Source organism: Cynocephalus volans, chromosome 8, assembly GCF_027409185.1.
Source record: "Cynocephalus volans isolate mCynVol1 chromosome 8, mCynVol1.pri, whole genome shotgun sequence".
Taxonomy (NCBI): domain Eukaryota; kingdom Metazoa; phylum Chordata; class Mammalia; order Dermoptera; family Cynocephalidae; genus Cynocephalus; species Cynocephalus volans.
Window position 1 is genome coordinate 4,706,102 of NC_084467.1, and position 15,447 is coordinate 4,721,548.

Sequence of the window (15,447 nt, forward strand, 5' to 3'; positions counted from 1 at the left end):
GACACCTTGATTTTGCACTTCTGGCCTCCAGAAGTGAGAGAGAACAAGTTTCTGTTGTTTTAAGCCATCAGTGTGCAGTCTTTTGTGGCAGCAGCCCAGAAACACCATCCTTTACAGCAGGTGCCACACAAACTCTGGGCAAGGTTCCAGTGCCCCGGCAGGTCCCTGGCTCCGCGGAAGTGCCTCATGCTGTCCACCATGGTGGTGCGTCACCCTCGGCTGGGGGCAGTGGGATCTGCCCTGGTGGCTTCCGTCACGTCACAGCTGAGGCGCGAGGGTTTGCAGTGACCTCAGCAGAATCACAGCAGAAAATCAAGCAGAAGTGGGAACGTCAACCCCACCTCCTCGTGAAGTTTCTGCCACGCTTGGCCACATGTCGTAGGGACCTGGGGCCTCGGCCAGACTTACTCTGTGTTGCCTACGCAGGGGCCAAACCACAGGAGGAAAACTGCCAGTCCAGGAAGCAGCACCCCAAGAGGCTCTGCCCTCCGCCCCACAGGACTGATGACAAAATGTCACAGTCCTGTCTCTGAGGCCTCCAGGACTGAGTCCTCACCTCCTCAGAAATGAGCTGGGCAGGCTCTCAGGTGGAGAGGAAGCGCCAACACCTTCACACAGTGACATTCCTCAGGAAAACCACACACGAGGTGTGACAGTGTCTGCAGCCCCTGGAGGACACCAGCCCAGAAACAGGCCAGACCCCATAACTGTTAGCTGTTTGGCTCAAATTTCTCTATATGCGAAACAAGAAGTCACCTGAGAAAACAGCCACAATCTCTCTGCTCCCTGTGAGGGGCCACACGTTTCCCCCAGTGAGTCCCTGGGCCAGGAGCCACTGAGGCCGCGGCTGTGACAGCCACCGAGGGAGGCTGGCTGGGGGCCGCGGGGGGCTCTGGCCAGCCTCTCGGAGGGGCTCAGGGCCACAGCAACTCCCGACCCGCACGGTCGCCAGCGGAGGAAGCCAGTCCACAGAGGGACATGCTGCCAGAAATGACGGTTCTGAGAATGGAGGTCCCCTTCTCTGTGTTTTAGAATAAATGTAACCGTTTAGAAACGAAAGGTCTCCATCAAAGCAGTTCCTCGTACAAGGTGCCCTGGGTGTCTTCTAGGTTGCTAAATTAATCCCCAGAAAAAGCACTAGACTCCAACTTCAGTTCACGGTTTTCCTTCAGAATTAATAACTCCTACTGACCAAGAACCCCCCCTTGAACTCTCCCTCTCCCTTAAAAGTTAATTCTCGTGGTATAAGCAACCGAGGGTGACAAGTTTGGAGGAGAGATCCCTTTTCATGACTTCATTTCTGACAAAGACTAACTTTTCATTCTCTGAGTGCTTCGTTGAACCGAAAAGAACATTCATTGACCAGCTGATGTCCAGGAAACCGGCTGGCTGTCTAGGAACATCTGTTTCTTTTCTTAGTGGTCTTCAAAGGACACTTGGGGGACAACTGAACAGAGCAAGTATTATGGAAGGTAAGTGCATTTTCCACTGTGGATTTCGAATCTGCTTTTAACAGCATAGCCCTAATCATGGAAATTTACCCAGGGAGGTGTTGCAGGAAAAGAGAGGGACACGGGATCATGACACGATGGGATTCTCCCTTTCCCAAAGGGTGACCCACCGCAGCACGCAAAGCTCAGAGCACATTATACTCCAGGCTCCCAGAGGACGAGCTAAATCAGACAAGACCCACTTGTTTTGGGCAAATTGGAAAACGACGCTGCGGCCTGCATTTGTGGTGATAGCTCATCAGTCAGGATTCTGCAGAGGGGTGGGGAGCGATGCTGCAGACCGACCTCCTCTAAAACCACCCAAACCAACGTGGCTAAGCCTCACTCGCTCTCACTGAGACAGCTCCCACTGTCTCGGGATGCTGCTTCCCAGCACTCGGATGCTCAGCTGCCAGCCAGAGAGGGTCGCAGAGGGTCTGCATCAGGCCTCCGAGGCCCCACAACTCGGGCTCTGGTGGGCAAGGGGCACGGTAAGGAGAGCCAGCTGCATTTCTTCTACTTTATCACCTCCCACAGCAGGGGACAGTCCCTCCTGACAGCTCCTCCAATGAGCTGCTTTCACAGGGAGGCACCTTCCGAATCAATGCTAGGCTGTGGCGACTCTGACTCCCCCTCCTGAGTCCCGCAAGGAAGTGCTGCCTTTCAGGGGCCGCAGAGCCTCATCTCAGGAGACTTGACAGAAATAGAAATATCCACGTGTTGGGAGGGGACCTCGCTTTACATCTGCAGACGGCAACACTGTGAGACAAGTGCAGTGAACCATGCTCGCACCCGCCGCGAAGGCCTCGCCTCCCCTCCCTGGGGGCGAGAACACCCTGGGACAGCAGGCACCGTTTCCAGGAGGGGCCCGGGTCGCTGGGATTGGATTTCCATCCTGGGAAAAGCTAACAGACACCAACACTGCCTGGGTAATGCGGCAGGGCCGGCCGAGGCGGGGGCTGCATGGGCTTCTCTGTATTGATCCTGCCACTACCCACGTCACGGACTCTTTAGTACTCTCCAGAAATACAATGTGCCTGCCGCAGGTTTGGTGGCAATGGTCACAGCAACCTTGTGCACAGGATCGTCACAGAAGTCTGTTCACAGGGCATTTTACAAGGATGAGTTTATGCTGGTCTTTAGAAGGCTAAAGTCCCCAAACACATCTGACAGATATACCAGATTGAAAAATCAAATTAATACACACTAGCCTAACAGACGGATCAGCAGGAACAAAGCACAGAATATCGGCTTTCTGCTTCTGGAAAACAGGCAGACACCCGCCTCTGATGTGCACAGAAAGCAAACTGGTGCAAGCGACCTGAGCAGCCAGAAGGGCCCCCCTCCCTGGTCTGTGTCGGAAGAGTTTTACCTCTTCTGATCTTGTCGTGGAAGTTAATGGCATCCACGGAAGCTGTGACTATGTTGGTCTTGCAGTGGCGTGCAGCCACGATCCCGGCTACCTCGTCCATGAGCTTCATGGTGACACCTGCACAGAGAAAAGGACATGTGACAGATGAGACATGGAGGGCAGGGAGGCTACTTCACATTCTCGGAACAAGTCACAGAAACAAAGCCCTCCCACCGCCCACCAGTGAGGACCGCAGCAGAGAAACAAAGACGTGCTGCAGCCAGCAGTGGGTGTGGGGACGCTCGCGAGGGGATGTCACAGCTCATACTGTAAACCTGGCTTCCGCCAAAGCTTTGGAAAGTGAGCATGGCTGATGCTGATATTTAAGGTCACTAGCAAAATGACAGCCCTTTCCTATCCTCTCCAGATCTTTTATCCTGCCTGGAAAGTTGCATTACAATATCCACTGGGATAGCTGCAGTCAAAAAGCCAGATGATAACAAGCTGGCAAGGTTGTGGAGAGAGCAGACCCTCACACACCCTGCTGGGAGGGGAAGACGGTGCAGCTGCTGGGAGCAGCTCGGTGTTCCTCCAAAGGCTAAACACAGAAGTACCACGTGACCCACAACTCCACTCCCAGGTATACTCCCAAGAGAAATGTCCCAAGCGAAATGAAAACAGATGTGCACAGAGACTTGTACACAGATTTCAAAGCAGCATTCCTCATAACAGTCAAAAAGTGGAAACTACCCAAATGTCCATCAACTGATGAATGGATAAATGAAACGTGGCATATTCCCACAATGCAGTGACCACGCTAGAAGGTCGATGGACCTTGGAAACATCACACCAAGTCAAAGAAGAAAGACACCGAAGACCACATACTGTGTGATGCCATTTATATGAAATGTCCAGAATAGGCAAATCCGTAGAGACAGAGGCAGTTCAGTTGTTCCCCAGGGATAGGGGGTTAGGGGGGAATGGGAGTGACTGTTAATGGGTACAGGGTTTCCTCATGGAGATGATGAAAATGTTTTAAAGTTGATTATAGCGGTAGTTGCACGACTCTGTGAATATACTAAAAAAGTCAGACTTGTATGGTTTAAACAGGTGAACTATGTGGCATGTGAATTACATCTCCAAGAAGCTGTCACACAAAACGAAGAGCAGGTACCCGAGAAGAGCACTGTAAAGCCAACATGCCTTTCAAACCTCAGGCTGCAGACGTTTCCTTCAGCTCAATCCCTGGTACTATACGGATCACCATGGCACACGTGCTTGCCCCCAGCCCAGTTCTCATCCCCTACTACAGCACAGAGGCACACTTCTTATTTCATTTTAAAAAGTTTAAACCATACCCTTTATCAGGTTGAACTACATGAAATTGCCAATATTCAACCATTTTTGACCTACAAAAGCAGCAAAGTGATATTGATTAACCTAACAGCTATCAGAAATTTTAGAAAGCTAGGTGCATTCACACCAGGATACAGAATGATTTCTACAAATCCAGAGAGGCAGAAAACCAGACCCCATCCCACTCGTGAAAGCCAGGTTCATCTGGAATCACCATCAGGGTAGGAGCCGTGGACTCAAACGTCTATAGGGCCAAGCAGGTGACCTGGGAACATGAGGAGGGCTGGTGGGGGCCAATGGCAGTGGCCGGCCAGGGCCCTTCTGCTGCTCGGCTCCCGCCCACTGCCCCATCCCCCACCCCGGTGAGGCCCACCCCTTCAACCAATGTGCGTATCTTGTTGGGATCCTGACTCTAACCAACCAGGAGAAAAGTATAAGCAACTGGGGAAATTTGAAACTGACTGGATATTTGATGAAATTAAAGACATCAATTTTATTTGGGAGGGTGTGATAATGGTATTGCAGATGTTAAAAACAGAAAGTTGTCTTTTAGAAGCAACGTCTGGGATTTGCTTCAAAATCCTCCAGAGGGTACAAGGTGAATCAGGAACAGCCAGGTGTCGCGTGGGTGGAGCTGCAAGACGCACACTGGGGAGCTCCGTGTTCTCTGCCTGTGTGTGTACGAGGGCACTTCAGAAAGTTTGTGGGAAAAAAAGTGGAATTATAACATAATACGAATCTGGGCCGAGCCCGTGGCACACTCGGGAGAGTGCGGTGCTGGGAGCGCGGCGACACTCCCGCTGCGGGTTCGGATCCTATATAGGAATGGCCGGTGCACTCACTGGCTGAGTGCCGGTCACGAAAAAGACAAAAAAAATAAATAAATAAATAACATAATACGAATCTGCCCACGAACTTTGTGAAGTACTCTTGTGTTTGAGCATTCCCCAAATAAAAAGTTTTAAAGTATGAGTGTTCCTGATAAAAAAAAATTTGTTTTTATTACCACGACTTTTCTTACGGAAGCTAACGAAAGACTCTGCTCAACAATGGTGACGTACGTGAGCAGGAGACAGGCGAGGGGTCACCGGCACATGCTATTTGAAAGCCTCAGAGACGCCGGCGCGTCTATTCTGCTCAACCTGTGCAGGGATATCTGCACCCCAGCTTTCAAATTAACAGTGGAGGCTCAGCGCCACACGGAGGTCCGATTCTGAAGAAAGAGCACAGACAAAATGCCAGGAAAACAGCCCTTTGGCAGAAGAAAGAATCACAGGCACTGGGTGTCACTCTGGGCAAATGAGGCACCGCTCCAAGTGCCAGGCAGGGCAGGAGCTTTGGGTGGCTCAGCTCTCGGGGGCCGGAGGTCAGGGCCACACCAAGCTTTGTCTTCACTTTGCCCTTGCAAGGGTCTTTCCTGGTTACTGTAAGTCATGCTGGAAGCAGACATGTGCAGCCACCTTGCCGGAGCCCATCTGGCCCTCCTGGTCTTTCTCCCCAGGGCAAGGTGCAGACCCAGTGGGCCAGGTCCCTAGTCCAGGATTTCCAGGAGGTGCAAACACAGAACACGGATCATTGTGTGTCGATACTGATGGCCTCCTTGGAGGAGGAGGTCTCCCCCAACAGAAGAGGGAGCTTCTGAATTAGCTGCGCCCTGCTGGGTGACCTGTCCGATAAAACCAGTATTCAAAATTATCTTTCTGTGTGTGCTGGGCAGTGACATTTAATGGGATAGACCCCTCTCAACCCCATAGCCAGCATGCAAATCTGAGCTGGGAAACCCATGGAGACAGTTTAGATTAGCTTCAGATCTGCCACAAAACAACTATGTTGTCCCCCTGGTTGAAAAGGCCAAGACTGGCAGACTGAGTCAATGGAATTCTAGTGCCCAGAATAGGGGACCAGGCACTATCCCACTGTGTATGTCTATCAGCAGATCCCACCCCAAATCTGGGGCTTTATTCCAGGTACTGGGAACAGTGGGTAATATGAGCAGTGGGTGACCAGGACATGAAGCATCCCAATGCTCTGCTGGGCCAGGAGGCCTTCTATGAGCTGGGTCTGCTGCACAGGCAAAGTCCCCGAGCTCCCCAAGGCTTTCACCTGGATGACTCTCTCCACCTCAGTTAATCTGTACGTCCTACAGAGGCCATGCTAGGGCCGTGGGAGAAGAGGCAGCAAGGCAGGTTTCAGGGCTCACTGGGTAGGAAAACTTTCAGGGGAGGACATTTAGAACTGTCCTAAAATCAAGCGTTTGGGCTTGTCAAGGAGTGGCCTTTGGCCCCTGCTAGTGTTTAAGCAGAAGCATCTGGATCAGAGCTGGAAGCAGAAACCCCATCCAAGATGACAGACCTCACTGGAAACCTCTGCCTGAGGCCCAGCCAACCTGACCCTGCGTCTTCACAAACGCACTTTCTAGTGCTGCTACAGTGGACTTGAGAGAAACAAAGGGCCACTGTGATCAGCTGGGATCCTGTGCGTGAACTCAACTCTGGTGGCTCCTGGGGGAGAAGGAATCGATCTCATAAAAACTGAGATGATAATCAAACACTGATTGCGAGCCCTCTGTTCCCTATTCCTGGTGAGGAGCAACCCCAGACGCATTGCTGCCTGGGTCTGGTACTGAGATCTGCTTGTTTGCTGTTGCTAAGAGAAAGTGATGAGGTCAAATGGCCCCAGCAGAAACAAGATAATTAAAAGTCCACACAATCTCATCCCATCGTGACATGCTTGTAAAGACTGTTACCACGATACTCGTACCTACGAATATATGCTTCATACATTACAATCCAAGTGCCAACTGAGAAAATGAAATTCTGTTAAAAAACAGATCGAAAGCAGAAAACCACCGTGTCTGATTCGCAGCGGCCTTTCCTGCTGACGCTGCCTGATGTGGCCCTCGTCCTGCCAGAGGAAGTCACCGTTTCCACTTCCCTTTCTTACACTTTAATTAAAAATACCAAGTGCCTGAGTTTTCCCTAAAATGCTGAAAAGCCTCATCAGTTTCTTCCCATTTAGGCACAATAGGCGCTGCCAGCACTGGTAGAATAACTTTGGTAAATTACAGTCCATCATCGCGGGCTGTCCTTATTTCCCAAGATTCGTAATTTAAAAGATGACAACAAAATTGTAGGATCTGCTGTCCTTGGAGCTGCATTCGTTCCAGGAATCATGGGCAGGGAAAAAAATCAAGGCTTGCTCAGCCACTAACATAGAGATAAACACGGTACCAAAGACATTTTTGAATCTAACATTTAACTGCTTACAGGTTTGGTTTTTTTAAAAATATCGACAACATGCTGACAGAGGCTTAAAAACAGAGGTTTCATCTTCTTTTCCCGAGGCCCGCTGACTGACGGGGTCGCCTGCCCATGGACCTGCAGCTCAGACTGCACTGTGCCTGGCCATGCCTGCTGCCCCCATTTCTATATTTAATCCCAACTGATGGAGCGTGGGTGCCAGCTTCCTATATTACGAAAAGAATAGTAGCTTTATTTCATTTTAAATATCCCACCCTTTGGTAATCACAAGGGGTGTTATAAGGTCCAGCTGAGTAACAGCCTCCCAGACAGCCCCAGCCTCCCCCTCCCAGGCCCTGCAACCTGGCATCTCTGTGAACTGGGACCAAGGGCAGAGCAATATTAATTAAGGTCATTAATAGGGATTATTTCTGGCAGTTAATGCACAGTGTGGTAAAGATGACACGTTTCTAAAGGTAATGACAAATGTCAAGAGTAGGACGTCTAGCAGAAGTCTCAGGCGGAGCTGGACTGTGGTTCCCATATGCCCGAGAGTGTCGCAGACCCAGGCACAGGGCAGAGAGCTGCCTGACTGTGTTTTATTCCTCACATTCTATACGTTCTGCTTCGGGGAGCCTGAGGAGATCACAGTTAAATTTGCTTACTGCTACCAGAGTATCAACGCTTTTCCTGTTCTGAAACAAGACAGCAGAGAAAGTAGGGAGGATATATTCATGTCCCAACTGCCCGGAGGCTGGGCAAGAGGTGGCAGCAATTCCTCTGTGCAGGACAGGCTAGCTAGGGTTGTGGCCTCAGCCTGGAATCCACGAAAGCAACGTCGCTTCTCGGAGGGCCAGGAACCATTTTCATGGGGTGTCAATTTGCTTCCAGAAGTCTAGCCTGCAGTCGGGGTGAGGCTAATATTATGTGACGACAGACCGTAGTGTCATCACGCACAGCCTGGCTGCTCCTCTGGGCAGGGCTGACCACACTGTGGCCCTTCTTCCTACGCAGGGACCCTCTTCATTCTTTCCAGCTTGGTCATTTCAGCTACTGGATGTCTACGCCATGCCAGGCCCGGGGCTAAGCAGGGACACAGCAGTGAGCAAAACAGACAGACGTCCCCACTGTGTGAGCATCCGTTCTGCTGGGGGGAGAGAGCCTAGAGGAAAAACAGGTCAAGCAGTGACAAGCGCTTTGCAACCAAAAGTGAGCAGGGTCAGGCAGTGAGGGGTGGCGTCCTCTTTTACAGATGCTCAGGAAGGGTCCCTTTCCTTTCCTTCAGAGACCTGAAGAGAAGCAGCCGTGCAGTTTGCTGGGAAACCACGACCAAGGCAGCATTAAGGACCCGCGATCCAGGTAGAAGGAGCTAGAGAACAGCAACCCAGGCAGAGGGAACAGAGGTGCAGAGCCCGTGGTGCCCGCGTGCCCAGGGGCCTGGGTCACAGTGAGGAGCCATGTGCCAGGCCAGAGACGGTGGGAGGGGAACAGGTGGCGGGAGGGGAGGCCACATGGAAGACAAGACCATGGAGGGCTTGCGAGAGGAGAAATGGCCAAATACAGGACATGTGGCTTCTGTGCGGAGTGGCCCAGGCTGCTGTGCTGAGGAGAGAGTTGGGGCAAGTAAGGACGTGCAGGACCAGGGAGAGGCCACTCAGGGGACAGTGCAGGCCAGCAGGCGACAGTGGAGGAGAGGACTCAATTCCAACACGTCGTGGAGGTGAGGCAGAGGGTGTGCAGGAGGCTGGGAGGGGCAGAGCGGGCTTCAGAAGGCTCCGTGGAGGACATCGCCCGGGAGAGGCCAGCGCCCAGGGACGCCCTGAGGAAGCAGCCGGAGCCCAGGGGAGAGGTTCGGCTGCAGCCACCGGCCTCAGGCGGCGTGGACCAGACGTCAGGAGGAGGGAGCACAGGGGTGCGAGGAGGGAGCACAGGCGTGCGAGGATGGGATGCTGACGCAGGCAGGACAGGGGTGGGAGCAGCATGGGACGGAAGGGGCAGCGGCGGGTGTCCCCAAGGCCACAGGAAGGAGGTTTAGAGGAGGCAACGGATGAACTGTGAGTGCTGCACCTGCCAGCTGGCTTTGGCTGTGTCTCCCGCTGACCTGAGGGGGCCAGTGACAGATTGACAAATGGAGCCCTGGTGACTCTAACTGACAAAAGGCTTGATGACAGTCACTATCCTATTATTCTTTTCCAAAAGCAAGTTAACTGCAGAGCCAAGGAACTCTGTGGGTTGGCAAGGCCACCCTGGGAATCCAGGGCCTCCCAGCCCAGACAGAACTTCCCCCAGACCATCCTGGACTGGGTAGACTTTGGGAGGGGTCTTTTACTGATAAATTTATTTGTAGATGTAAGACAGCACAGGATAGAAAACAACTGCGTCCTGGCCACTATTTTCTGCCGTGACAGCCCTCTCCCCAGGGCCAGTCAACCATCACGCTTGCCCTGAGCGTACCTTTTACTCCCTTGACCTGGGGTGCCCATGCCGTGACCCAGAACTGGGGGTGCAGGCATGATCGAAACAGGCCACGTCCCTGACCTTGGCAGTGGAAGCAGAATCATCCCCCAAGGAGCTCAGAGACACCCTCCTGCCCACATTCTGCACACTGAGCTCCAGGGCAGCATCCGGCAGGTTGGCATGCACACCTGCCAGGGGACAAGACAGGGATGCTGCAGAGAGGGAGACCGCAGACCCAAGTCGGCACAGAGGAGGGCAAGGGAACAGGACGTGGGGACCCCAGCCCTTGGACAGGGCGGTGAATGAGCTCTGACAGCTCAGACTCCACAGTTTCTGTGGTTGTGAGGATTTGGACCTGGGGGACCAGAACCAGGGGGCTTGGGAGACAACATGGACACATGCGCAGAGCTGGTGACCAAGAGTCCCAAGGCAGAGATGCAAAGTCAGCCTGCTCCTGCCCCGAGTCCTTCCTCCTCCTTTCTGTGGATGGATTTTCTTATTCTTTGCCAGTTCCGACACTTAGGTATTTTTTTCTTCTTAAGGAACACAAGCTCGAAGTTGGCCACTTTTTCTCTGTAACATCTTCAGCCACGCCCCGATTTTGATAAGCAGGGCCCTCTTCGCTACCTTCCAGATGGCCGAGAGTCCAGCTTTTAATCTCTCTTTGACCAGCAGTTATTAGGAGTGCTGCTTAATTTCTAGGTGGTTACACTCTTGTTATGGATGCTTAGACTCAACGGGTACCACTTCTAGGAATTTATAATAAAAATGCTCTTTGTGGTCCAGTACATGATCAGATGTTATAAACACTCCACTGTTTATAGGAAGAAAGCCTGAGGTTTTCATGGTATAGGACATCCTGTCTGTCTGTAATAAAACTAATGAAGTAAATAAAATATAAATCATAAAAATGACTGACCTTTATTAGTACTCCCTACGTGCCTATATTATCACTTAATCCCCACCCCCCACCTCAGAACTCCCTTACAGAAAAGGAAACTGGGGCTCAGGGAGGTTAAGTTAGGGCTGTCACAGTCCACAGTTTTGGAGACTATTCACGTGACAGCTTCAGGAGGTGGGAGAATGGGCACGTGCGGAAAGCAGGAGAAAGATCAGGTTCACGGGGCCATCACCCCGGCAAAGAGGCCCACAGGCTGCCGGAGCTTGGGGAAACGCAGGAGCAGGACATAAAAAAGATCTGTCAATTGCCACCTGGAGGCGGTAACAGAGGCGGGGACTGGGTGAGCTCATGGGAGGAAACAGGGTGAGGGGGGTTAAGAGGCCGAGGACAGACCTTGGGGCACAATAACACTGAAGGGGCAGGTCAAAGAGAAACAGGCAGATTTAGGAGACGCCCCCCCCCCGGAGGCCCTCACCCTGGGCATGGGGCAGAACCACCTGGGGGCATGACAACATGCAGGTGCTCAGGCCCTGCCAGGCACTCTGACACCCACCACAGCGTGAGAAGACAGTGGGCTTGGAGAGGGTGGGGGGGGGTGACACTCAGGAGGGGACTTCAAGGGATGGCAGCAGGGTCAGGGGTGTGCGATGCTCTCAAGAGGTCGAGGGAAACGGGTGTGAAGACAGGGTCAACGGATCTGTAGAGACAAACACTCACTCTAGCTGTGAATCATCGGGACACCCGGGCACTCACTACTAAAAATACAGATCCCCAGGCCCAGCCCTGCTGCAGCAAACCCTCTGGGAGAAGGTCCCGGGAGTCTGAGGTTTTAACAAGCACCAAGATGATTTCTGAGGATCAGACAGGGTCAGGAAACTGTTTTAGCCCCAGTTCACTGCAGCATGCCGTCCCAGCCTCCCAGTGCCATGTGAGCTAAGCACACCCTCTCCGTGTGAGGACGCCCGGCCTTGATTTCCGCCTCTGAGCAGAGGTGGTTTTTACTCAGAACCAAATGTAATCAATAACACTGAGGCTCTTTTCTAAAACAGTGACCCCTGACCCCGCCACTCCTCTCACGCTCTAAAGACCTGGCACAGAACCAGAGAATCAAATAGAATAACCCCGATCATCCCTGGGATGGGGACCCAACCAGGTCACATCTAGGCTGAAGCACAAAGAGACGTGACTGAAGCTCCCAGAGGCGTGTCGTGCTGGAGAGGCCGTGGCGGGCCACCCCCAACGGAGCTGCCACCATCCCTGAGACTCTCCTTGAAACGCTTCTCAATTCCCTTTCCTGGTGTGTAGGGTCCCTCATGGTGTAAAGGACAGTCATAATACGTAGGAACAAGGCTCTCCTTTTTCTGGTTTTTTATTTTTTTATTTTTTCCCCAGATTTCTTAATAGCATGAGAAAGGACCACTTACGGACACCTGGGAAGATGACAAAAAAGACTTCAGAACTGGCGAGAGGGGAGAGAGCACAGTGGCGGACGCGGTTCTGGCATGTCCCCCACCGCCCTGTGGTTGCCATCACGTGCCACCCAGAGAGGGCAGGGGCAGCACCACGAGCAGCCACAGCAGCCCCGGATCTCTCACAACCACACGGCTACACTGGAAAAACCAGTCGCCGAAGCCACCGCTGTTTGGGTGTTTGGTTGGGCAGCTGAGGCTTCACCCCAGTTAGCACATCACCTTTCACAGAAGCCAGTGGAGAAAGCACAACCCCCCAACACCAGCAAGGACGAAAACCGAAGACCCACGAACCGGGGCATCCAACCCCGGAGAGGTTAGAGCAGGTGCAGGAGCACGGAGGACAGAGGGTGGGACTCTCCAGGGAAGGCTGGCGCAGAGCAGTGACCTGGCAGGCACCACTGTGCATTTTACAGAGGGGCTGGAGGGGGTGGAGAGACTTACTGGGACATTCAAAGTCAGCGGAAATCCAGGCCATGATCAGCTCCTGTAGCGACACAGCTACCCAGGCACACAACCACGGCCCTCCCGCCGGCTCAGCAGTGCACGGTGTGTACAGAGCCGCACGCCTGAGAGGGGCACATGGGAGCGCTGTGTCGCACACACAGCAGCAGGGACGCTGCTGGTAGGGGAAGGCGGGAGTGAAGGGAGGACGAGGGACAGCTGTGTTAGGTCAAGGGCCATGTTGGATTGCTTCTACACAACACTTCAGTTTAAAATACTTAACTTACGATAAAAAATGAGATGTCAATGAAAAAGCCAAGGCCTCTGAAGGCTGAGAATTGGCGAATGCGTGCTGAGGCTCCTCTGGGGTTGGCCCTGAACGGGGTCACCAGCTAAATCCCAAGAGCCTCCTCCACCCAAGATGTGGACCCTGCAGACACCTGCCGGTCACCCCTTCGAGCTGTACAAGGAACATAATGGGGGCAGTGCGGGCTGAAGGGCAGAAGGGGAGGAAACTGGTCTTTTCTGGACTGACGCCCAGCACTTTCAGGAGGAGAAAGGGGGGACCGCGACTCACTCAGGACTCAGGGAAGGCAGGGACCCAAAGCCAGGCCCATGCTTCCCCACGATGCCCTTCAGTTCCGAGCTACCGAGTCACAGGCTGCCCTCCTTCCTAGCAGGGGAAACGACTGCTCCCTGCACCCTCCGGCTCATCCCCAATCTTTCCTATTCCCTCAACTAATGGCAGGAGGTTCTGTCCATGCACCCAGGAGAGGAGAAATGAGCTCGGGTCTGGCTGGAGACCAGACTTCCTTCCCCACGCCTCCTCGCGAATTTACCATTAGCAACATCTATGTGTAAAGCGCTCCAGTCCAGGGCCAGCCAATGTGTGAAAGCCACCCAGTCAAAGACACACCGCAACACAGAATTACCCACATAAAGGCTAAATCAGCATCCATTTCATCTATTTTACTCTGTGACTGGAGTCTACTGAACCACAGTTCAGTGAAGGCTTTAATTCAAATGATGTTAAGGGCCCTTCTTGCCGGTGTACTCTTCAGGAAAATACAATAAAATCATAGTCCCGGGTGTTTTCAACACAGTGTTTACTGTATTCATTTGCTCCTGGTGGTTACCAGGTACTATAAGAGATGATTAGGTTTGGTAAAATTATTAGGCATATTTTTATAAATCGTGGGCACAAAATCCCTACTAAAACAGGCATTAAGTGTTCTAAAGCCATTGTCAACACTGCTTAAACACTCCCTGAAAATGTGCCTACATCAAATAAAGGAGCTTAGACTCAGTAAGTGAACATGACATGCTGTAGATTTCTAAGGGGTTTCTCCAACACTTCTCTCGTTCCTTGCATCTCGCTGACACCTCTCAGCATGTGGGCTTAGGAGAGCAGACTCTGCCCAGGAGGCAGCAATGATGGAAATGCCACATTAGTGAAAAACTTCCCATGTGTAGACAAAAGAAGCAAAAATTGGAGCTCAGAGTTTCAGAAATTTCAAGTAGAATGAAGCTCTAGGAGGCTCGAGGACAATTCTTCGCCGTTACACAAGCCTGGGCTTGGGGTGGCTAGGTTTAGAGGAGGAGGCTGCCCCCTACCCCAGAATCCGAGAGGGTGGAGGGGACGGGGCCAGCTAGAAGGCAACAGCAAATGCGATGAGGCCATGGCTGTTCTCAGGGGAGAAAGATCCTCAGGCTGTCACAATATTTGTGGGCCTGGAGAGTACTGTTTATGTTACAAAGTAGAGCCTCCCTCGGGTAGGACCTAAGTTAAACAGATTTAAGGGCACTGCAGCCAGCATTTAGTGGAAGAAGAAAATGATTATGCAAAACAAAACAAAAAAACACACAAACACAAAAGGAAATGAGTTTAAAAAAAAAGAAACAAACTTTAAAAGTATATCTCAAATCAGGGCCCACTATCTGCTTCTGACAGGCCCAGGGCCTGTTGTCCCTCAACCTGAATGTAATCTGCAGCCCTACATCATGGAAAGGGCATCTGCAAAGTGCCTCCCTGCCTCTGTGTGGGGCCAACACACCGAATCAGATCCAGTCCCTGCTTCTCAGGTGTCCCTAGTAGAAATATCAGCATAGACCTGCACAGGCTGGTGCCTTTCGAGCTGGGTTTTGAAGGATGAATAGGAATTTTCTAAGTGAAGAAGAAAGGAGAACTTGGTGCTCCAGGAGGTCGGAAATGAGAGCACGAATGAGCAGCGTTGTGCAAAGTGCCCGCCATGCCCGAGGCACCGTGAACAGCTAGCACACCGCAGTGCCCGCAGTGCCTGCGCCCACATCGCGCCCCACACCTCCTTCACGACTTCTGCTACGGCCTGGACCACTGAACCACTGGCTCCCTGATGCTCTTCTTCAAATCAGCTTGTTTATTAAAGTTGGCTTTAGTCTCATCCAAACACAATATCCATGAAATTATGGGTTTGATGTGCTAATATTTGCCCTAAATCTTAAAAATAATTACATACTATAAAAGGAAAAAGTGTCCCTCCGCAAAACTCGAGCTAAGTGCTCTTGTGTTCCAGCTGTGTTTTCCAAACTCAGGAAAAGCCTAAGCTAGGAACTTCGAGGGCTGTGCTGTTTGAGATGGGATCTGACCAAAGAAAGACATAAACGCAAACAGCAGAGGCAAAACCATTTTTAATGAGCCACTCTTTGTTAGCAGGTCACAACGTTACTCTCTGGCCCCACTCCTGACCCGTGGGGAGTCATT

The 15,447-nt window shown here is 52.1% G+C and overlaps 1 protein-coding gene across 2 annotated transcripts in view; it reads right to left on the reverse strand.

Moving 5' to 3' along the window:
• The window catches only part of ACOT7 (acyl-CoA thioesterase 7), a 94,752-nt gene that overhangs the window by 24,145 nt on the left and 55,160 nt on the right, over positions 1-15,447 (reverse strand). For both annotated transcript variants that reach the window (XM_063105963.1, XM_063105964.1), the window contains exon 7: positions 2,863-2,979. In XM_063105963.1, the coding sequence (XP_062962033.1) occupies positions 2,863-2,979 (117 nt within the window). The remainder of the gene's footprint in view (positions 1-2,862; positions 2,980-15,447) is intronic.